Below are 24,079 nucleotides of genomic sequence, written 5' to 3'. Positions count from 1 at the left end.
CGCTATTAGGAGATAAATTGTTTTTAATATTTTAGTGTTTTTTTTAACATGCATTGTTTACATAAATACTATTTTTTGGTCATTTAAGTTTTTTTTTTTAATTACGCTTTAGGTGAAAGTTTATAGTGCATATTAGTTTCTTGTTCAAAAGTTTATATACAAATTGTTTTGTGACATTGGTTGCAATCCCCACAAAGTGTCAGCACTCTCCTTCTTTACACCCAGGTTCCCCGTGTCCATTTGTCCACTTTTCCTGACCCTTCCTGCCTTCTCATCTTTGCTTTTGGGCAGGTGTTGCCCATTTGGTGTCATATACTTGATTGAATTAAGAAGCAGATTCCTCACCTGTGTCATTGTTTGTTTTAAAGCCCTGTCTAATCTTCACCTGAAAGTTGAACTTTGGGATTGGCTTCAGTTCTGAGGTAGCAGGGTGTCTGGGGCCATAGTTTTGGGGATTCCTCCAGTCTCTGTGAGACCAGTAAGTCTGGTGTTTTTTCGTGAAGTTGAATTTTGTTCTACATTTTTCTCCCACTGTGTGTGGAACCCTCTATTGTGATCCCTGTCAGAGCAGTAGGTGGTGGTCGGCAGGCACCATCTAGTTCTTGTGGGCTCAGGCTGATGGAGGCTGTGGCTTATGAGTTCTTTGGACCAATATTTTCCTTGTATCTTTGGTTTCCCTCATTCTTCTTTGCTCTGGATGGGATGGGACCAGTAGATGTACCTTAGATGGCAGCATACAAGCTTTTAAGACTCCAGACGCTACTCATGAAAGTAGGATGTAGAAATTTTCCTAATGAACTATGTTATGCCAGCTGACCTAGATGTCCCCTGAGACCACGATCACCAGCCCTCAGCCCCAGACAACTGGATGTGTCTAGGAAGCTTCTGTGACTATGCCTTGGTCAAGTTGTGCTGACTTCCCCTATATTGTGTGTTGTTTTTCCCTTTAACAAAGTTAACACTTGTCTACTATCTAGTTGCTGGTGGTGCAGTGGTTAATAGTTCAGATGCTAATTAAAGGGCCAACAGTTTGAATCCACCGGCCGCTCCTTGGAAACCCTATGGGACAGTTCTGCTCTGCCCTATAGGGTCGGTATGAGTTGGAATCGACTTGACGGCAATGGGTTTGGCTTTTGGTTTTCTCTAGCAGAAGGATTTCCGCTTCTCTCTCTGGTAACCATCAAGGATTATTTTTTTTCTCTGTTTTCTTGAGTTTTTATAATAGTGGTCTCATACAACATTTGTCTTTTTGTGAGTGACTTATTTCACTCAGCATAATGCCCTGCAGATTCGCCCATGTTGTGTTTCGTGGATTCACCCTTGTTCTTCATCATTGTGTAGTGTTCCATTGTGTGTATGTACCATAATTTGTTGATCCATTTATCTGTTGATGTGCACTTAGGTTGTTTCCATCTTTTTGCTATTGTAAATAATGCACTGAACATGGGTGTGCATATGTCTATTCATGTGACGGCTCTTATTTCTCTAGGACATATTCCTAATAGTGGGATTGCTGGATGGTGTGGTATTTCTATTTCTAGCTTTTTAAAGGAGGTGCCAAATCGTTTTCCACAATGTTTATACCATTTTATGTTATCATCAGCAGTACATAAGAGTTGCAATCTCCCTGCAACCTCTCTAGTGTTTGTTATTTTCTGTTTTTTTTTTGATTCATGCCAGTAATATTGGAGTGAGATGGTATCTCATTGTGGTTTTGATTTGCATTTCTCTAATGGCTACTGATAGTGAGCATTTCCTCATGTGTCTCTTAGCTGCCTGAATGTCTTCTTCGGTGAAGTGTCTGTTCATGTCCCTTGCCCATTTTTTAATTAGATTATTTGTCTTTTTGTTATTGAAGTGTTGAAATATTTTGTAGATTTAGACTCTTGTTGGATATGTGTTAGCCAAATTTTTTTTCCCAGTTTGTAGGTTCTCTTTGTACTCTTTTGGTGAAGTCCTTTGATGATCATAAGTGTTTAAATTTTAGGAGCTCCTAGTTACCTAGTTTATCTTCTAGTGTTTGTGTATTGTTAGTCATGGTTTGTCTACTATTTATGCCATGTATTAGGGTTTCTAGTGTTGTCCCTATTTTTTCTTCTGTGATCTTTATTGTTTTAGATTTTATACTTAGGTCTTTGACCCATTTTGAGTTAGTTTCTGTGTATGGTGTAAGGTGTGAACCTTGTTGCTTTTTTTTTTTTTAACAGATGGACATTCACTTAAAGAGACTGTCCTTTCCCCATTTAATGGACTTTGGCCTTTTGTCAAATATCACTGCTCATAGTTGGATGGATTGACATCTGGGTTCTCAATTCTGTTCTACTGGTCTATGTATCTGTTGTTGTACCAGTACCAGGGTGTTTTGACTACCATGGCTATATAATAGGTTCTAAGATCAGGTACTATGAGGCCTCCACTATGTTCTTCTTCAGAAATATTTTACTTTTCTGGAGCCTCTTTCCTTTCTGTATAAAGTTGGTGATTTGTTTTTCATTAAAGAATGCTGTTGAAATTTGGATTGGGATTGCAATTTATGTGTAGACAGCTTTGGTTGGCATTGACATTTTCACCATGTTGAGTCTTCCTATCCATGATCATGATATATTTTTCCACTTACGTAAGTCTCTTCTGGTTTCTTGCAGTAGTATTTTTTAATTTTCTTTGTATAGGTCTTTTGTGTCCCTAGTTAGATTTATTCCTGGGTATTTTATCTTCTTGGAGGCTATTGTAAGTGGTATTGATTTGCTGATTTCCTTTACAAAGTTCTCTTTGTTGGCTTAGCAGAATCCAACCAATTTTTATATGTTGTATCCTACTACATTGCTGAAATCTTCTGTTAGTTCCGGTAGCTCTCTTGTGGATTCTTTGGGGTTTTCTGTGTATAAGATCATATCATCTGCGAATAGAGCTAGTTTTACCTCTTCCTTATCAATTTGGATGCCCTTTATTTCTTTTTCTTGCCTTATTGCTCTAGCTAGGACATCCAGCACAGCGTTGGATAAGAGCGGTGATAAAGGGCATCTTTGTCTGTTTCCCGTTTTGAAGGGGGAATGCTTTTTGTCTCTCTCCATTGAGAATAATGTTTGCTGTCAGTTTTGCATAAATACCCTTTACTATGTTGAAGAAATTTCCTTTTATTCCTACTTTGTTGAGAGTTTTTGTCAGGAATGGGTATTGGACTTTGTTATCAAATGCCTTTTCTGTGTTGATTGATATGATCATGTAATTCTTTTATTTTAGATAATGGATTATGTTGACTGATTTTCAAATGTTGAACCATCCCTGCATACCTGGTATGAATCCTACTTAGTCATGATGTATTATTTTCCTGATATGCTGTTGAATTCTATTGGCTAGAATTTTGTTGAGAATTTTTGCATCAGTATTCCTGAGGGATATTGGTCACGTTTGGTGATTGGTCCGTAGTCTTTTTTTGTGGTGTTTGCGTGGCTTTGGTATCAGGTTTATACTGGCTTTGTAGAATGGATTCAGGGATATTCCTTCCTTTCTTATTCTCCGAAATAATTTGAGTAGTATTGGTGTGAGCTCTTCTCTTAATGTTTGGTAGAACTCTGCAGTGAAGCCATCTGGGCATGGGCTTTTTTATTGTTGGAAGTTTTTTTTTTTTTTTTAAATAAAAAAAAAAACTTGTCTCTTGTTATATGTCTTTTAGTTTTTCTACCTCAGTTTGTGCTGGTTTAGGTAGGTAGTGTGTTTCTAGAAATTTGCACATTTCCTCTAGGTTTTCAAATTTGTTGGAGTATAATTTTTCATAGTATTCTGTTATGATTCATTTTATTTCAGTTAAGTCTGTTGTGATGTCACCCATCTCATTTCTTGTTTTGGTTATTTGCTTCCTCTCCTCTTTCTGTTTTGCAGTTTGGCCAATGGTTTGTCAATTTTGCTGATCTTTAATTTTTTTTTTTTTCAAAGAACCAAATTTTGGTCTTTTTGATTCTTTCTATTGTTTTTCTGTTCTCTTTTTCATTTATTTCTGCTGTAATCTTTATTATTTCCTTTCTTCTGGTGCCTAAGGGCTTATTTTGTTGTGCTCTTTTCTTTTTGTTCGAGCTCTGTGGGCTTAATGTTTTGATTTTGGCCCTTTCTTCTTTTTGATGTGTGCGTTTTTTGGTATAAACTGACCGCTAAGTACTACTTTTGCTGTGTCCCAAAGGTTTTGGTAAGATGTGTTCTCATTCTCATTTGATTCTATGAATTTTTAATTCCATCCTTTATTTCTTCTTTTATCCAGTAGTTTTTAAGCAAAGTGTTGTTCAGTTTCTGTGTACTTGATTTTTTTCCCATGCTGTTTCTCTTATTGATTTCTACTTTTATGGCATTATGATCAAAGAAGATGCTTTGTATTATTTCGATGTTTTGGATTTTGTTGAGGTTTGCTTTGTGGCCTAAAATGTGGTCTATTCTGGAGTATGTCCCATGTGTATTGGAAAAGAATGTATACTTTGCTGCTGTTGGGTGGAGTGTTGAGTTGGTTGATTGTGGCATTTTGATATTCTGTATCTTTACTGAGTTTCTGTCTAGATGTTCCGTCTAGCCCCAAAAGTGGTGTGTTGAAATCTCCTACTATTCTTGTGGAGCTGTCTATTTCTCTTTTCAATGCTGTTAAAGTTTGTTTTATGTATTTTGGACCCTGTCATTGGGTACATACATTTTTATCATGCTTATATCCTTCTGGTGTATTGACCCTTTAATCATTATATAGTGTACTTCCTTATCTTTTATGGTGAATTTTGCTTTAAAATCTATTTTATCAGAGATTAATATTGCCACTCCTGATCTTTTTTGGTTATTGTTTTCTTGATACCTTTTTTTCCATCCTTTGAGTTTTAGGTTGTTTATGTCTTTGTGTCTAAGTTGTGTCTCTTGTAGAAAGCATATAGATGGTTCGTGTTTTTTAATCCATTCTGCCACTCTGTCTCTTTACTGGTGCATTTAGGCCATTTACAGTCAGTATAATTATTGATAGGTACGAGTTTACTGCTGTCGTTTTGTTGTATTTTTTGGGGTAGCGTTGATGGTTTCTTTGTTCCACTTAATTTTCTGTGCTGAGTTCTTTTTATTTATTGATTTTCTTTTCATTTCTTTTGTTATAGTTGATTTTGTTGTTTGCTGAGACTTTGTTTTTCTCCTTTTTTATTTTGATGGGTAGGTTTGTTAGCTTCCTTTGTGATTACCTTGAAATTTACCTTTATTTTTCTAAGTTTAAACCAATCTCTTATTTCTTGATATTGCCTTGACTTCCTCTTCATATGGAAGTTCTATGACTACAGCCTTTATTCCCTCGTTTTTGTTTTGACATTGTTGTCTCTCGTTCCCTATTTTCAGTCTTTTAGCTTTGTTTTATTGTTGTCAGTTCCATATTTGGATTGATGTCTGGTTGATCTGTCCTGTGTCCTATTCTTGGATTGTTGTCTGATGTTGTTGGTTCTCTAACCGGATGACTCCCTTTAATATTTCTTTTAATTTTGGTCTGGTTTTTACATATTCCCTTGATTTCCGTTTGTCTGGAAATGACTTAATTTTGCCATTGTATTTGAAAGACAGTTTTGCTGGATATGTAATTTTTGGCTGGCAGTTCTTTTCCTTCAAGGCTTTATATCTGTCACTGCATTGCTTTCTTGCCTGCATGGTTTCTGCTGAGTAATCAGAGCTTAGTCTTATTGGTTCTCCTTTGTAGGTGACTTCGTTTATCTCTAGCAGCTGTCAGGATTCTTTCTTTGTCTTCGGATCTGGCAAGTTTGATTATGATATGTCTCAGTGACTTTCTTTGGGGGTCTATCCTCTATGGGCTTCATTGAACTTCTTGGATAGATATCTTCTCGTCTTTTATGATATTAGGGGAGTTGCCTGCCAGCAAATCCTCAACAATTCTCTCTGCGTTTGCTGTTGTCTGCCCCTGTTCTGGAACTCTGATCATTTGTAGGCTTTCCCTCTGGATAGTATCCCACATAATTCTTAGGCTTTCTTCATTCTTTTTTCCTGATTTTTTCTCAAACAAATTGATGTCAAGAGATTTATCTTCGGCCTCACTAATTCTGACTTCCATTGTCTCAATTCTGCTCCTATGACGTTCAATGGAGTTGTGTAATTCTGAAATTGTTAATCTTTTTGATTTCTAGTTGCTGTTTTGTAAGGTTTCTAGTAGCCTATTTATTTTGTTGTTTTATTCTTGTATTGTTTTCCTGAATTCTTCTATTGCTTTGTTTGTGTGTTCCTTGGTTTGGTCTGTGTTTCACCTGATCCCACTTTTGATCTCTTGGAGAGCTCCGTATATTAGTTTTTTGAGTCCTTTGTCAGATAGCTCCATTGCCTTATCTTCCTCCAGAAGGTTTTCTGGTTCTTTATTTTGGTTGCTTGCTGGAGCCATCTTGGCCTGCTTCTTTATGTGATTTGATATTGACTCTTGTCCCCGAGGCATCAAGAAGTTATGTATATTTATTTATTGTGTATTTGTTTACTGCATCCTGAATTTTTGTTTTGTTTTGATGTACACAAATAGGCTTGGTGTGTGTGCTACTGTGGTCATTAATCTGGCAATGTTGAAGCTCTCACCTCCTGTCTCCAGGTGGGTGGAGCAGCTATTAGGTATTTGAGCCTGGGAGTCTGTTCATTGTTCTTGCGGGTGAAAATGGGTTTCAGCTTGGAGCCCTGCCTGCTTTGTCCTAACGAGGGTGTGCTATGCTGGGTAGACCAGCAAGGCACTGGTGTGGGTGTTTGGAGGGGGTGGAGGTGGCTGCTGGACTGTGCACCCCCTGTGTCTGTGGGTGGTTGAAGGGGTGGATATCTCTAGTCTGGGTCTGTGAGTTCCTGGCTTAGGAGGGGTGTGACGGTGTTGAATGGTGCTGGATTGGTGTCAGACCAGGGAGGGGAGTAGGTCAGGCGAAGGGCATGTTCCTTGCCCTGTGGGGTACGGCTTTGGTGTGCGCCATGGATTGGGAGCACGCACTTAACTTTCACAGGTCTGGTGTCACTTTTGTTTGGTTCTGGAGGTGCGTGCAGAGTCGCTCCTGCTTAGATGCACCAGATGGGATGGGTTTCGACTTGGGATGCTTCTGCTTACCTCAGTATGTCCACACTGCAGATTCAGGTAGCAGGACACCAGTGATCTGGCAATCCTTAATTCCCCGTTTCTGCTGTTTTTGAATTGTCTCTTTTTCCACCTGTTGCTTAGTCCAATTCTTCAGGTATTTCTTCGATGCTCGGGGTTCCTAGATTGTCATGTATATCCGATTCACACGTTTTTCAGGGTCTCTGTTGTGACAGGCATGACACAAAGCATCTGTCTGTTCTGCCATCTTGGCTCCTCCCTCTTCCAACTGATTTTTGTATGTTGATCTTGTATTCTGCTGATCTGCTGAATCTTTCTATTAGTTACAGTAGTTTTCTTGTGCAGTCTTTGGGGTTCTCTATGTGCAGTGTAATATCATTGGCAAATGGGGGTAGTTTTACTTCTTCCTTTTCAGCTTGGATGCCCTTTATTTTTTCTTGCTTTTGCTCTAGCTAGGACTTCCAGCACAATATTAAATAGGTGATAAAGGGCATCCTTGTCTTGTTCCCATTTTCAGGGGGAATGCCTTCAGCCTCTCTCCATTGAGAATGATGTTGGCTGTGGGTTTTGTATCGATGTCTTTTACTATGTTGGGGAATTTTCTTTCTATTATTTTATTGAGAGTTTTTGTCATGAATCGGTATTGGACTTTATCAAATGTCTTATCTGCATTGATTGAGATTATCATGTGATTCTGTTCCCTTGCTTTATTTATGTGGTGGATTGCATTGATTGATTTTCTAATGCTGAACCATCCTTGCATACCTGGTATGAATCCCAGTTGATTGTAGTGTATTATTTTTTTGAAATGATGCTGCATTCTGTTGGCTAGAGTTTTCTTGAGAATTTTATTTTTGCATCCATATTCATCAGAGATATTGGTCTGTAATTTCCTTTTTTGGTGGTGTCTTTGCCTGTCTTTGGTATCAGGGTTATATTGGCTTCATAGAATGAATTCTAAAGTAGTTCTTCCTTTCCCATGCTCTGAAGTAACTTGAGTAGTACTAGTGTGAGCTCTTCTCTGAATGTTTGGTAGAATTCTCCAGTGAAGCCATCTGGACTAGGGCTTTTCATTTTGTTGGGAATTTTTTAAATTACACCTTCAATCTCTTCTCTTGTTATGGGTCTATTCAGATTTTCTGTTTGTGTTAATTTAGGTAGATAGTGTATTCCTAGAAATTTGTCCGTTTCTTGTAGGTTCTCAATTTTTCATAGTATTCTGTTCCTTTTTATCTCAGTTGGGTTCACCGTAATGCCCCCCATGTCATTTCTTCTTTGGATGATTTCATTCCTTTCCTGTCTTTCTTTTGTGAGTTTGGCCGATGGTTACTGATTTTGTTCAAAGAACCAAGTTTTGGTCTTGTTGATCTTTCTCTTTATTTTTGTATTCTCTGTTTCATTTATTTCTGCTCTAATCTTTACTATTTCCTTTCTTTCAGTGCCTGAGGGCTTATTTTGCTCTTCTCTTTCTCTTTGTTTGAGCTGTAGGGTTAATGTTTTGATTTTGGCCCCTTTTTAGTATATGTGTTTATTGCTGTATTGACCTCTAAGCACTGTTTTGTTGAGTCCCAGAGATTTTGGTATGGTATGTTTTCATTCTCATTTGATTCTAGAAATTTTTTGATTCCATCTTTGATTTCTTCTGTTACCCAGTTGTTTTTAAGCAAGGTGTTTTCAGTTTCAATGTGTTTAATTATTTTCCCTTGCTCTTTCTGTTATTGCTTTCTACTTTTATGGTATTGTGATCATAGAGAATGCTTTGTATTACTTTGATCTTTTAGATTTTATTGAGGGTGGCTTTGTTGCCTAAAATGTGGTCTATCCTGGAGAATCTTCCATATGTACTGGAAAAGAATATATACTTTGCTGCCGTTGTGTGGAGTGTTCTGCATACATGTATGAAGTCAAGTTGTGTGATTGTTGCCTTTAGCTCTTCTGTATCTTTGTTCAGTTCTTTCCAGGTGTTTTGTTCTTTACCGAGAGTGGTGTGTTGAAGTTTCCTACTACCATGGAGACTTTCTCTGTGCTGTTAGAGTTTGTTTTATGTACTTTGGAGCCCTGTTATTGGGTGCGTAGATATTTATTAAGATTATGCCTTCTTGGTGGGTTGTCTCTTTAGTCATTATATAATGTCCTTCCTTTTCTTTTATGGTGGATTTTGCCTTAAGAGTCTATTGTATCTGAAATTAGTATTGCTACTCTTGCTCTTTTTTGGTTATTGTTTGCTTGATGTATTTTTTCCACCCTCTGATTTTTGATATATTTATGTCTTTGTGTCTAAGGTGTGTCTCTTGTAGGCAGAATATTGATAGACTGTTTTTTTTTTTTTCATTCTGCTACTCTGTCTCTTTACCAGCATATTTAAGCCATTTACAGTCAGTGTTGTTATTGATAGGTATGAGTTTATTCCTGTTATATTGTTGTGTTTTTTTTTTTTTTTTTCTGGCAGTGCTGACATTTTCTTTGTTACTCTTACTTTTCTGTGCTGAGCTTCTTTTGTTTGTGGATTTTCTTTTTATTTCTTTGGTTACTATAGCTTTCCCGTTTACTGAGTCTTACGTTTTTTTACTTTTTTATTTTGGTGAGTAGGTTTGCAAACTTTCTTTGTGGTTACCTTGAAATTGACCCTTACCTTCCTAAGTGTGAACCTGTGTTTTATTACTTGATATTGCCTTGATTTCTTCTCCATTTTAAAGCTCTATACCTACACTGTTTATTCCCCCTTTTATTATTTGATGCTGTTGTCATTTACAGATTGATGTCTCTGGTTTGTTTTAAGCCTTTTAGCTTTGTTTTATTACTGAGAGCTCTTTACCTAGGTTGGTATCTGACTGATGCTGTCCTGTGTCTTAGACTCCAGTTGCTGTCTGATATTGTTGGTTCTCTAACTGAAGGACTCCCTTTAATATTTTTTGTAAGTTTGGTTTGGTTTTTATGAATTTCCTTAATTTCTGTTTACCTGGAAATGTCCTAATTTCACTGTCATATTTCAGAGAGTTTTATGGGATATATTATTCTTGGTTGCCAGTTTTTTTGTTCAAAATTTTATGTATGTTATCCCATTGCCTTCTTGTCTGCATAGTATCTGCTGAGTAGTCAGTTTATTCTTATCGTTTCACCTTTGTTTATTCTTATTGTTTTGCCTTACTGTTTCTTGAGCTGCTGTCAATTCTTTCTTTGTCTTTGGTTTTGGCAAGTGTGATTATGGTGTGTCTTGGTGACTTTATTTTGAGGCATATCCTATATGGGGTTCATTGTGGCTCTTGGATGGCTAGCTTTTTATCTTTCATGATATTTGGGAAGTTTTTTGCTGGCAAATCTTCAATAATCTTCTCTGTGTTTTCCATTTTCTCCCTATTCTGGAACGCTGATCATGTGCAAATTTTTGCCCTTGATTGTGTCCCACGTAATTCTTAGGTTTCCTTCATTCCTTTTTCTTATTTTTTTCCTCAAAGTAGCGTCCATGGATTTGTCATCAATTTCGCTGATTCTGTCTTCCATTGTTTCAAATTTGCTCCTAAAACCTGCTATTGAATTGTCCAGTTTCGAAATTTTGTTGTTTATCTTTTGGATTTCTAGTTCTTGTTTTTGTATGATTTGTAATTGTTTATTTATTTTGACATTTTGTTCTTGCATTATTTTCCTGAATTCTTCTTTTGCTTTGTCTGTGTTTTCCTTGATTTTGCCTATCTTTTTGTTGGTTTTATCTGTGTTTTCCAGGATTTTGTCTCTTTTTTCCCTTGGTTTTATCTATGTTTTCCTTGATCTCTTTCCTAATCTCTTGGAGAGCCCTAAATATTAAACTTTTGAATTCCACATCAGGCAGTTCTGTTACCTTTTCTTCTACCAGAAGGTTATCTGATAATTTTGCTGAATCCCTCTTCCGCTTTTTTATGTCTTTTGATATTGTTTGCTGTCTCTGAGACATTAAGGTATTATTTTCTTTCTTTATTGATTGTATGTTCATTTGTTTCATCCTGGTTTTTTGTTTTATTTTGATGTGTGAGGGTGGGTGGGCTGGGCGTGATTTTTTGCTTGCTTGTCTGTAGACACGCTTGCTCTCACCACTTTGTCTGTGTGGGCAGGGCAGCAGCAGTTAGAGTGAATCCACTTTGCTGTACACTGGTTTGGCAAGGTGGCTGAGGGTAGAGTTGGCGGGTGCTGTCTGCCTCCTGATGTTGGCCCTGTGGTGTGGGACTTTTCACAGCCCCTTGCCAGATGGGTGGGGGGTATCAGACAGGGAGTGGTATGGGCTCGCTTTTCGGTTCTGCAGCTGGTCGTGTGGTGAAGAGTAAGGGCGGTGCAGGCCCAGGGCGGTAATTAGCCTGACTGCAGCGGGCAGTCTAGCTTCAACAGAATGACTTAGGTTAGTGGAAGAGAGGGATGTGGTGTATGGGGCTAGGTGGGAGGGAGAAAGAGAAAATAGTGTGGTGGGAGCCAGCAGAAGGGGTGGGCAGTGGTGTACAGGGGTAGGTGAGAGGGAGAAAGGAAAGGAAGAAAGCAAAAAAAAGCTTTGCAGTGGGAGGCCGTGGGGGAGGCTTGGGGGTGCCTATGTTGTGGACCCTCATAGTGCTTGTTGCTGGGATGGGGGGATTCTTGTTGCTGCTCATCAGAATGGTGAGGAGTGGGAAAGCATGATTCTCTGGTTACTGGGTGCTCTGTTGAGAGCTCTGCGAAGTTTTCTTCCCATACTTCCTGCCTGGAGCCATTGCTGGCTGTGTTTCAGGAAGGTCATGCTGTGCTGTGTTAGTTGGCATGGGATCTCCACTCCATACCTCTCTGCGTTCTGTTTTCTGTCAGTGTCTTCTTCCATTTGGTGTTTGATCTAGTTCTTTATCCCTTCATTGGAGGCCCAGGGTTCCAGGATTGACATTTGTATCTGTTTTAGTTTTTTGGGTCTTTGCTGCAGAGGGACGTCATGATGCATCTGTCTAGGGCATCATGTTGGCCTCATTTTAAATGCTATTTTTAACCTTTTCTTTTTACTCTGTAATATTTTATGACTATCCGAATTTGCAATCAGTAAATAAGGTCTATATCATCATTACCAGTGGCTACATGTTATACTAACATAAGCTTGTACCACTGTATTTTAATATATCTCCTGCTGGATGTTTCTGATGTTTTGCTATTATAAAAAATGCACTGAAAAATCCTTATGTGTTCATTCCAGGGTAATTGGGAGATAACGGTCTTGAAAAGCAATAAAGATTGATCATGACCAATTATCAGTATATCTATATTTGCATGATTCTTCCTCATTTTGGAGTATCTAATGGGTGAAAAATAGTAATTGTGTGAATAAGGATTTGTTCTCTTGGTATGTATTTTCTATTAAGCACTACCTTATCTGTAACTTTTCTTTTTAGAATCACAGAATGAAAGCTTAAAAGAATCAAATGAGAAACAGGATTGTTTGACGTCAGAACTAGAAGATATTAAAATATCTTTGCAAAGAAGTGTGGTATGATATAAAAACCAATTAATGTGTAATAAGTCTCACAGTATCAGTCAGTCAGCAGATATTTATTGAATACTAATACGATGTTTGAGCACCTAGAGCTTCAAATAGAGGAGACAAAATCCCAGTCTATAAAATGCTTACAGTTTAATTAATGACGTTGAATAAACACATATCCAAAAGTATAATTAAAATACAGGACTATGCTGGGTACCAACAGGATGATGCAGGGATTGAAGAACTGTAATAGTTCTAAGAACTGAAAGAACACTGTGGGTTGGATTGGCCAGGAAGACTCTCTCTATGGACAAGATTGGACTATGTGTGGGCTTTGGAGGAATGGTCAGTTGAAATAAAAGCAGTAGGTGGGCATTCCAGATTGATTGGGTGGGAGTTGGAGTGAAGGACAGCAAATTTACAGAAGTAGATGAATTCAGGTTTTTTTTCTTTAGGGTTTTGGATCATCAGTGCTTTTGTTTCATACTTTATTTCATTTAGAGTACTCAAAAGGTTTTGGAGGAAGATTTACAGATTGCAACCAAAACAATCTATCAGCTCACTGGAGAAAAAGAAGCTCAAATGGAAGAATTCAGTAATGCTAAAGCTGCTCATTCATTTGTGCTTACTGAACTTAAAACTACTATCTGCAACTTGGAACAGTTATTGACCACGGAACAGCAAAGGTAAAAATATTTACTATATAGTTGGAAAAGATAATTGACTTCTGATATTCAGTATCATCTTCTATTCGTTGTCAACTGACTTGTAATTCCTACAACTTTAAGTTTCTTTTTTATATATATGGTGGGAATACTTTTAAAAAGTTTGTATTGGGTAGGCAGGTATGCTAGGAGAGGGCTTAAAAGCAGGTATTCTCTAACAGAGAGTCCCTGGGTTAATGGTTAATGAGTTTGACTGCTAACCAAAAAGTTGGAGGTTGGAGTCCATTCAGAGTGTGTCCTCAGAAGAGAAGCCTGGTGATATGCTTCTGAAAAATCAACCATTGAAAACCCTGTGGAACACAGTTCCCTGACAGACATGGGTTGCCATGAATCAGAATCACTCTACTGCAGTTGGTTTTGGTTTATTCTCTAAGACAGGTCCCATGTATGCTTTGCCTAGAATCAGGCTATATAGACAGGCTCATAAATGCTGATACAGTGATATGAGGTATTTAATTAAACTGTAGATTTTTATTAGATAGATGGATAGATAATTGCTGTTGAGTTGATGCTGACTCATGGCAGTATTACGTACAACAGAACAAAATGCTACCCAGTCTTGTATCACCCTCGTGATTGCTTGCTTGTTGGAGTCCGTCATTGCAGCTATCATGCCAATCCATCTCACTGAGAGCCTCCTTTGCTCTTGCTGGCCATCTGCTTTACTAAACATTATGTTCTCCTCCATGATTGATCACTCCCTCCTTGTGATGTGTCCAAAGCAAGCGAGTAGGGCAGTGTCCTTTTGCGATCCATAAGGCTTTTATTGGCTTATTCTGTAACATAGGTGTCTTAGTTACCTAGTACTACTATAACAGAAATACCAGAAGTGGATGGCTTTAACAAACAAATTTATTCTTTCACAGTCTAGGAGACTGGCAGTCTGAATTCAGGACGCCAGCTCTGGGGAAGGCTTTCTGTCTCTGTTAGCTCTAGGGGAAGGTCTTAGCATCAGTCTTCCCCTGTGTCTAGGAGTTTCTCAGTGCAAGGACCCTGGGTCCAAAGGATGCCCCTGGCTCTTCTTTCTTGGTGGAAGAAGGTTCCTCTCCTCTCAGCTTGCTTCTGTTTTTTATATCTCAAGAGAGATTGATTCAGATACAAACTAGTCCTATAGATTATGTCCTCCCTCATTAACATAACTGCATCTAATCCTGCCTCATTAACGTCATAGAGGTTAGGATTTATAGCACACAGGATAATTACATCCGATCAATGAGGGGCAACCACACAATATTGGGAATCATGGTCTAGTCAAGTTGACACAATTTTGGGAGGACATAATTCAATCCATACATTCCATCCATTGGTCCCCCAAAATTCATGTCCTTGCCATATGTAAAACACATTCACCCTGTCATGTCATCCCAAACGTCTTATATCAGCTCTAAGTGCAAATTCTGCCCTATGGAAAATTCCTCTTCTTGTGTGAAATCTAGAATACAAGTTATCTGCTTCCAAAGTACAATGGTGGAACAGGCACAGGGAAGACATTTCTGTTACAAATAGGAGAAATTAGAGGGAAAGAAGGATAACAGGTACCAAGTAGGTCCAAAATCCAGCAGAACACATTACATTAGCTCTTAAGATTGAAAATAATCCTCTGCTCTCTGAGACCATTTAGGCAATGGCCCTCCTCTCCAGAGTCTGGGTGTTAGCTATACTCCCTAGATTCCAGGTAGAGGCACCTCGGCCCTGGGCTTCAGCATTACCTTCCAGGCCCACTGGGGTGGCAACTCTGCTGCCTCAGATTTGAGGAGCTCCATTCTCCTAGTCTGTTTGAGTGGTGACTCTATCCCCTCATCCTAAACAGGTCTTGTTCTTCTGCCCCTTGGGTGTGGCAGTCCTGTCCTCTGAGCTTGGGCAGCAGATTTGGCCTTATACCCCTGGCTCATGAACAGAACTGAGTTGGTGAAGGCTGACTCTTTGAAGCCTGGGAAGCCATGGCTCCATCCTTTGAAACTCAGCAGGCTGTGATTCCACCCCTTGAGACCCTAGAGGTCATGGCCCCCCCACGTTGAGATTGAGGCAGCTCTGGTTTCCTTACTCCTTGTCTCTTCTGTTTCCTGGTTCTTTGGCCTCTTGGTCCCTCGGGCCTCTTGGACCGGCCCAGCCTCTGCCCTGCTCAGGCAAATGTTAGAAAGCTCTTTAGCTACCAGTAAGTGTCCAGAGGCATCCCACTCCTTCAGTAAGCCTTGGCTTGAAGGCGCCCAACTCTCTCGCTCCATGGGTCAGTAAGCCTAGCTCCACTAACAAGTGCCTGGAAGTACCCTACTCTGCCAGGAAACCACCTGCTCAAAGGCACTCAGCACTCTTGCTCTTTGGGTCAGCTGCCAGTCTCCTGGTTCTGCTGCTGCAGTTTCTCTGCTGCTGTTTCTTACCGTCTGCACCATCTCTGGTGTTACAGCTCTCCTTCCTTCTGAGCCCTCACCTGAATTGTCTTTGATGGATGTCATAATTCCATCAACAGTCTCTTCAAGGCAATCTAGGCTTTTATTATTAGGCATCTTAAAACTCTTCCAGCTTCTGCCCATTCACAGTTTCAAAACCACTTCCACATTTTAGATATCCATTAGAGCAGCACCCCACTCCTGGTGCCAAATTTTGTTTTAATTATCTAGTGCTGCTATAACAGAAATACCACAAGTAGATGGCTTTAATAAACAGAAATTTATTCGTTCACAGTTTAGGAGGCTAAAAATCTGAATTCAGGGTGCCAGCTCTAGGGGTATGCTTTCTCTATCTGTTGGCTCTAGGGAAATGTCCTTGTCTCCTTTCAACATCTGTGGGCCTGGCGTTCCTTGGAAATCTCCATGTGTCTTGGTAGTGAGGTCCTTCTCTTCTTTGCTCGCTTCTCTTTTTCATATCTCAAAAGAGATTGACCGAAGATACAGCCTAATCCTGTAGATTGTGTCCTGCCTCATTAACACAATTGCTTCTAATCCAGCCTCATTAACATCATAGAGGTTAGGATTTACAACACATAGGATAATTACATTAGATCACAAAATGGGGGACAACCGCACAATATAGTGAAGCATGGCCTAGGCAAGTTGATGTATATTTTTTTGGGACACAATTCATAACAGGTTACCAGGACTTTCTTTCTCTTCTGGTCTATTCTAGCCTGGAAGCTCCACTGAAACCTGTCCACCATGGGTGACACTGCTGGTATTTGAAATAGTGGTAGAATAGCTTCTAATATCACAGCAACATGCAAGCCACAACAGTATGACTGATAGATACGTGGTGGTGATTATTATTAGCTTCGTAGAATTAATTTCCTGGGCTATATGTAACCACTTTCTGATTTCTGTATTTAGCTGTTAGCCTGTTGTAGAGTAGGTGCTCAAACATCTTTATTGAAGGAATGCATGAATGAATTAATGAAAATAACTAACCGTACAGAAAATAAACTTATTTGCATTTCACCTAAGTAGCTGTTTTTCTGAGACTTGAGTGTTAAAGACTTGCTGTATTTTCCACTACTGTATATTAAAAAAAAAAAAAAAAATTTTTTTATATTAAGGAAATATTCTTATAAAGCTATAAAAATAGCTTTATTTTATTTTTGCTCCATTAGCATCAGGACTAATTAAATCTGGTAGTTCTCTCTCGAAGGAAGATGAATAAGCTTCTTTTTGACATCGTGGCCTGGGCCTCGTAGCATTCTTCTTCACTACTTGTGTATTGTGAAGTAAGAAAAGCTAGTAGCGCTAATCTTATATATTCCGATTGGCCTGTCCTGGTGATTTTTAAACTTTAAAATTGTAAGCAACTTTATATGTTCTCTTTCTCAGTTACCTCAATTTTTATAGAGAAGGAAACAAAGTCAGGAAAATTAAGTGACTAACACAGGTACTCATATTTATGTTGTTCCTAAGGCAGAATTCAGTATAATAGTAGTTATATATTCAGTCTCTTTCAGAGGTCTAGAATGCATTTATTTATTATCAATAGCTAAGAGACAAAATTGTGACTATAAGCTTTAAGGTTTTATGTGGATGTAACTAATATATAATTATGTATTTATAATTGTAACATATTATTTTAAAATACCACACTGTCCAGCACAGAGTAGGTAGTCAGTGTTTAATAATTAATTGGATGAATCTATGCTAAAATGTATTGGTTGCTAAATTGTACTAATTTTAGTTACTAGATGAATTCTGACTAATGGGATATTTTATGTTTCAACATAATATAAGACTGGAAAAAAATGAAGATCAATTGAAAATACTTACCATGGAGCTTCAGAAGAAGTCAACTGAACTGGGTAAGATTTAGACAACAGCATGTGTACTTCGATAATATTAGCTAATTATAAAAATAAACAATATTTCAGAATTGTTACTGTTGTTGGTGCTGTCCAGTCTGTTTCCGACTTAGCAACCCCATTTGCCAATAGTGATTATTCGATAACTTGTTTGATTTTTCAAAAATAGAAAACTTAAATCTAAAGAAAGACTATTCAGTTTCATTATGCAGTTCATAGATATCTAGAAGTGTAAAGGAGCCTAAGAGATGTTTCTAGTGTATTTTCCTTATTTAGGATTCAGGGCCTTAGTGAGAAATAACTGTTATATTTTATAACTGAATTTTGAAATTTCATTGCTTAACCATGTTTGTGTTATGAACTGTTTATAGAAAATGTGTAATAGTATTCAGCAACTTTGATGCCCAAAAGAGAGTGAAATTCTGTGGTTATTTTTTGAATATGATCATTTAGTTAGCTAAATTTAATAATTCTAAGCTTCGTAAGAAATGTAGAGAGCTAAAAAGCACAAAATATATTTTTTTGTAATTATTCCAGTCAAAAGAATTATTTTTATAAATTCATTAATTAGCAGTTGTTTTCCCAGAATATCTCTATAACTTTCTGTAAGCTTTAATATTAGCTTGTTTATTTAAAAAGTTACAACTCAGCTTGCTTGCCAGGTATCTGAAATGTTTGCATTGAAAACATTCCATAAGTCATTAGTATGCTTGGTTGAACTTTTGAACGATTATGCTTTTCCTTTTGCAATGCTGAATTTTCCATTGTAGACTAACCTGTAAGAATCCAAAATTGTGCTATTCGATGGTAAATATTTTTATTTTCTTAGTATTACTTTATATTAGAAAGATTGTAAGTGCAGCCTTCATCCAATTTTTAATGCGCCTACCAGCAGTAAATTATGGTTTTAAGTTACTGCATTCTACTTCCTTTAGAATTGTTCAGTTAATGTTGTGACTAAGGAATAATTTTGGTCCCCCAGATATATTTAATGAATATTTATTTGTAACAATTCAGTAAAATACTAAACTTAAGTGACTGTTGTTTGTCATATTAAAAATCAAATGCACAATTGATTTTTCATAATAAAACAATCAGTTAATAAGAAGTTTGAATAGAAAGTTTAGAGCTGTGAAACAATACTATGTGTGTTTCTTAGAATGATCTTAAGTGCTGTGAAAACATATACAAAAAATAAAATACCTTGCTCTTGTGAAATCTCTAGCTACTATGGGAGAAAGGTTGAACAAATTTCCAGTAGAGCTATAGTGTCTGAAATGAGTGAGTGAGCAAGAATTCCATTAGGGTAAGAGAAGAAAATATCAGAGCTTTTATTTCTATTTTTTATGTTTTGCATATATTTTATAATAAATAATAATATCACAGTATGTTGTATAGGAAACAGTATATAAATATTTGTATTTTTTGCATACTTACATATTTATGGTGAATGCTCAAAGATTTCTAATTGATGGAGGTGCCTTATTGCTCATAAAAAGAGGAAACCAAAGATACCACTCTGTGAACTGCAGAGTTGATAAAAGCTTCATGGAAGAGGTAGATTTTAAAAGTAGACTTTAAGGGATGGCGAGGCTTTGGACAGTTGTGGAGGATGATGGGGCATGCCAAACATTGTATGTAGGAGAGTAGCATGAACAATGACATAGGTACTCAACATTAGTTTGTTTCCGTCTTTGGCTGATGGTATCCTTCTCAAAACCAGAAATCTTGGAGATTATTTTGTACTATTCTTCCTCGCTTACGCTGTCATTTTTAACTCTTGATATGTGAGTCAGAATTGACTTGATGGCAACGGGTTATATAACTCATAAAATCTAATTGATTTAAGAGTCCCCATTTTTTTTTTTTTTTTAGTTCTTAAATATCTTTTGAGTATTTCTCCTTCATTTCCACAGACTTAGAACAATTCAAGGCCACATTTTCTCTTTCCTGGTTTTTGAGTTTCAAGTACACTCTTTTAGCCTAATAGGGGATGAACATAAGGAACATAATGGGACACAAATTGTAGTGGTCAGGTTAATCATCGAACTGTGTTTCTTTGTTACCTAAAATACCACAAGTGGGTGGCTTTAAAGAACAGAAATTTATTTTTTTATAGTTTGGGTGACTAGAAGTCTGAATTCAGGGCATGGTTCTATGGGGAGGTTCTTCTTTGTCTATTTCAGCTTTTAGCTGTGAGTCGGAATCGACTCGATGGCAGTGGGTTTTGGTTTGGGCAATACTTAGAGTTCCTGGGCTGGTAGATGCAATTTTTGCGTGTGTCTTCCTTCTTATGATGTCTTCCCCTTGTGTGTCTCTGTCTAGCCTGCTCCTTTTATAACTCAGAAGTGATTAGGTTTAGGAACCAACCTGTTCTTGTATGACCTCATTAACATCATAAAGAAAACCATTTTTCCAGACAGGATTGCATCCACAGGTATAGGGGCCAAGACTTCAATACAGATTTTGGGGTGACACAGTTCCATCTGTAACACCATGTTTCACATTATCCTTATTTGCCTTCATCTTTGCTCATCTCTTATTGTATTTACTAGGCTTCTGCTTCCTCTGTCTTTCCTTTATAACCTTTTTTCTTACTCAAGTAGCCCTCACTCTTACTGCTTTGTTTCCTGGCTACACTTTGCATTCTTCCTTGATAGTATTTTCTTATGCTTCTACTCTTCATCTACATGTGTACTGTAATCTAATTTTTCTGATTATGGGAGAGATATGGGAGGTGCTGCAAGGAAAGTGGGCTTAGCAGCCTATCTTTTGGTTATAAAGTATGTCTATCCTGCCCAGGGACCATTAGCTATTTGGGGCACTACCATGCCCCTTTGGCTGTAATTCCTAGAATCTGAGGTGGGCAGGGCGAGGGGGATGTGGTCACCTGGATTTATTGTTCCACATAGCCTTCATTGAATTAATGCAGGCTTTTCTTCCCGAGGATTCCTCATCTTTCTGGTTTGTTAATGATAGTCTTTTTTTGTTTGTTGTTCTCTGATGTGTTTATTTTTTGTGTCATTTTTCTAAAATTATGGAATTAGGGTGAGAGAGAGGGGTGAGAGCTTAAGATACATGCTTAGTCTGCTGTCTTCAACTAATCCTTGAGTTATATAAAATTAACTTTCCTTTACCTAAAATGAAACTTTGTGGTTAAATAAACTTTGCACGTGTCAAGTTTTTCTTTTAGATTCTGCATTGGCATTTCATATTGTGTTGATTTTTCCTTAAAGGTTATGGGTAATTATTATAAGTTTTTTTTAATAATGTACAAAGTAGCAGATATTTTCAGGAAGCCTATTACATTTCCAGTGATTAATAACTCAACAGTAAGGAAAGTTAATATTTCAGAGATATATATATAAGTTTTTAGGTGACAGCTGGACATCATTTGGAAGCTTTGTAGGCAGTTAAAAATGTGAAAAGGAGAAAATGTGGACGGTGAGGGCTGGAAAAGTTTTTAAATTCATTATCCAAATGTTGAATTCAAGGTAGTATAGAAAGAAAGGCCTTGTAAAACATTATTATTTTGGGTGGCAAGAAGGAAGGGTGTCAGCAAAGGAAACAGGAACCAGGGGTTAGGGAGGAATCAGAAAATCAGAATAAAGCAACGCCTTGAAAAGCAATGGGAAAAAATAGTAATAAAATAGTATCAAATGCCACAAAGCTCCACAGTGATGAGAACTGAAAATTGCACCTCTTACGATCATAATTTATTAGTGATCTTTGTGATTATAATTTAACTAATGCCTTTTTTCTGGAGCCAGGCAGTAGTTCTGTATTGGGGCTAATCAAGAATAGTGTTGGGAACAAATAGGAATTTGTCTGCAAGGTAGAGTAAGAATTTGACAGTAGCTTGGAAAGGGCAGAAAAATCAATTACATATTTTTTGCTTTGTATTCAAATGAGATACAGGCAATAGGAGGGAAACCCTGGTGGCGTAGTGGTTAAGTGCTACAGCTGCTGTCCAAAAGGTCGGCAGTTTGAATCCATTAGGCCCTCCTTGGAAACTCTCTGGGGCAGTTCTACTCTGTCCTATAGGGTCGCTATGAGTCAGAATTGACTCGACGGCAGTGGGTAATAATGGGTTACAGAGAATCAATGTATATTGGTAATATAGCAGCTAAAGTCTCAGGAGACATAATGTTGAAATCCAGAGTTAGCTTCAGAAAGGAGGATCACTTTAGTTTGGAGTGATGATTAAGAGGCCAGGTGTTTAAATATTGATGAACTGAAGGCAAAAGCACGTGCTGAATAACCTAACACTAAATATATTTTATACAGATTCGTTGCTAATTTTCCTTCACGCATTTTGGGCTCATTTGGCTGTGGAATTACCTTTATAGAAATGTTACTATTACTGTTTATCCATTATTATTTTTGCATAGATTTGAACTTCCTCTGTGCTTTATGGTGCTCTCCAAAAAAACAAAAAACCAAACCCAGTGCCGTTGAGTTGATTCCGACTGATAGCAACCCTATAGGACAGAGTAGAACTGCCCCATAGAGTTTCTAAGGAGCACCTGGTGGATTTGAACTGCCAACCCTTTGGTTAGCAGCTGTAGCACTTAACCATTACACCAACAGGGTTTCTGATGGTGCTCTAGTTGGATTAATTCATCTCTTTTGATTCTTCCTTTTCAAATGATATTCTTATTTTTTCTCTTTTTTATTCTTTTAATCCAACTTTTAACATATTTATGTTCCTTTGCTTATTTCAGAAGAGATGACCAAGTTTAAAAATAACAAAGAAATAGAACTTGAAGAACTGAAAAAAATGTTGGTAAGTATACAGTTTCTTTTATTAATATGTAGCAGTTACTTTTGAAAATAATATTGAATCCATTGACTTAGACTCTCACGTTATGCATATGTTATGCTAAAATTTTCAGTGAAAATATAAACAACTTTATATTTAGTTTTAAGTAAAGCCATACTCTTATCTGTACCAATTTTTATACTTGGTAACTGTGTTAGTGAAGGTATTTGTATTATTTGAACATTTTTAAACAAGATCAAATATATATGTATTATGTAGCTGATTATAAATTTACTTTTGGATGTTGTGCTTTTGATACCTTTGAGCTACAAAGCTGCAATTTTGAAAAAGATATATATGGTATATATTCAGTATGCTTGTTGGTGTTTCAGATAGAACCATGTTTAATGAATTTGTTAGGTAAGGGTTAATCGATTAGAGGTTTAACTGATACAGCAAGGGTCAGCAAACTTTTTCTGTAAAGTACTGGATTGTAAATATTTTAGTCTTTACAGAATATATATGGTTTCTGGCTTCTGTTAAATAGTCTCTTCTTCCTCCTCTTTTTTTTTTTTTAAACATTGTAAAATGTAAAAAACATTCTTTGCCCAGGGACCTACAAAAAGAAGCTGTGGGCTGAATTTGTCCTGCAGGCTGTAGTTTGCTAACCACTGATGTTGAAAACAATATTGTTTATAACCATGGATACTTGATTTTGTATTTACTTATCACATCTCTACCTGATTTTACAACTCCCAGTCTTTCCATCTCTTGGAAATTTCCAAATACTTTCCCCTTCTCCACTGAATTACTTTTGTACAAACTCTTGTGAATAATATTTTATTTTACATTGCTTTCAAATTTCATAATGCACACTTCAGGTCTCAGTTTAAATATCATTTCTTTAGGAAACCTCGCTTAACACTGCAGGCTAGGTTTAGATCTGTCTGGCTTGGTACCATAGCACCCTGAACTTTTCCTTTATAGCACTTTTCACAAATAAAGTTAATGTAATTTTGGTATAATTATTTAATGATTTATGTGTCCTTTAAACTCCCTCTTACCTGGCACACTAGATGGCAGATAGTAGGTGCTCAATAATATTTGTGGAAAGAATCTGTGTTTCATGGGGAGCTATGAACCTATGTCTTGTTTATTCTGTAACCGTAGTACTTAGCACAGTGACTCACACTTAGTAAGCATTCTGTATGTATTTGTCAAATTAATGAATAAAGATTCACTTCTATGTGGTTAAGGACTGATTTTGGGTTTTGTTGTGTTTGAATGGCAGTTGTTGTTGTTAGCTGTCTTCAAGTTGGTCCTGACTCATGGCAATCCCATGTGTCGTAGATAAGAATCATAAGGTTTCCTTGGCCATAATCTTTATGGAAGCAGTTGGACAGGACTTTCTTCTGTGGAGCTGCTGGGTGGGTTTGAACTGTCAACCTTTTGGTTAGCAGCCGATCTTAAGGCGCTTGCTGCACCCAGGGTCTTTTGAATGGCAGTGGACCATAGTTAATATTTTGGTCCTCAGAACCAGAATGTCTTGAATGGAACCCAGCTCTTTACTTGCTAGCTGTATGACATAGGACAGTTTATCCTCAGTTTTTCCATCTATGAAATGGGGAAAATAATTATACGTATCTCATAGGATGGTTGTGAGGAATAAATAAGATAATATATTTACTCATTTAAGAAATATTTGTTGAGTTCCTATTATGCTATGCCCTGGGGATACAGTCAAGGGCAAATGGATGCCTATCCTGCCTTCATGTAACTATCCAAAAACCAA

The 24,079-nt window shown here is 37.4% G+C and overlaps 1 protein-coding gene across 1 annotated transcript in view; it reads left to right on the top strand.

Annotated features, from left to right (window-relative positions):
- The window catches only part of SYCP1 (synaptonemal complex protein 1), a 180,756-nt gene that overhangs the window by 21,202 nt on the left and 135,475 nt on the right, over positions 1 to 24,079 (top strand). The window contains exons 13-16 of the mRNA XM_049880007.1: positions 12,439 to 12,533; positions 13,029 to 13,213; positions 17,458 to 17,525; positions 22,250 to 22,311. Of these exons, the coding sequence (XP_049735964.1) occupies positions 12,439 to 12,533; positions 13,029 to 13,213; positions 17,458 to 17,525; positions 22,250 to 22,311 (410 nt within the window). The remainder of the gene's footprint in view (positions 1 to 12,438; positions 12,534 to 13,028; positions 13,214 to 17,457; positions 17,526 to 22,249; positions 22,312 to 24,079) is intronic.

This window comes from Elephas maximus, chromosome 3 (assembly GCF_024166365.1).
Source record: "Elephas maximus indicus isolate mEleMax1 chromosome 3, mEleMax1 primary haplotype, whole genome shotgun sequence".
Taxonomy (NCBI): domain Eukaryota; kingdom Metazoa; phylum Chordata; class Mammalia; order Proboscidea; family Elephantidae; genus Elephas; species Elephas maximus.
This window is presented reverse-complemented; position numbering and strand designations above follow the sequence as displayed.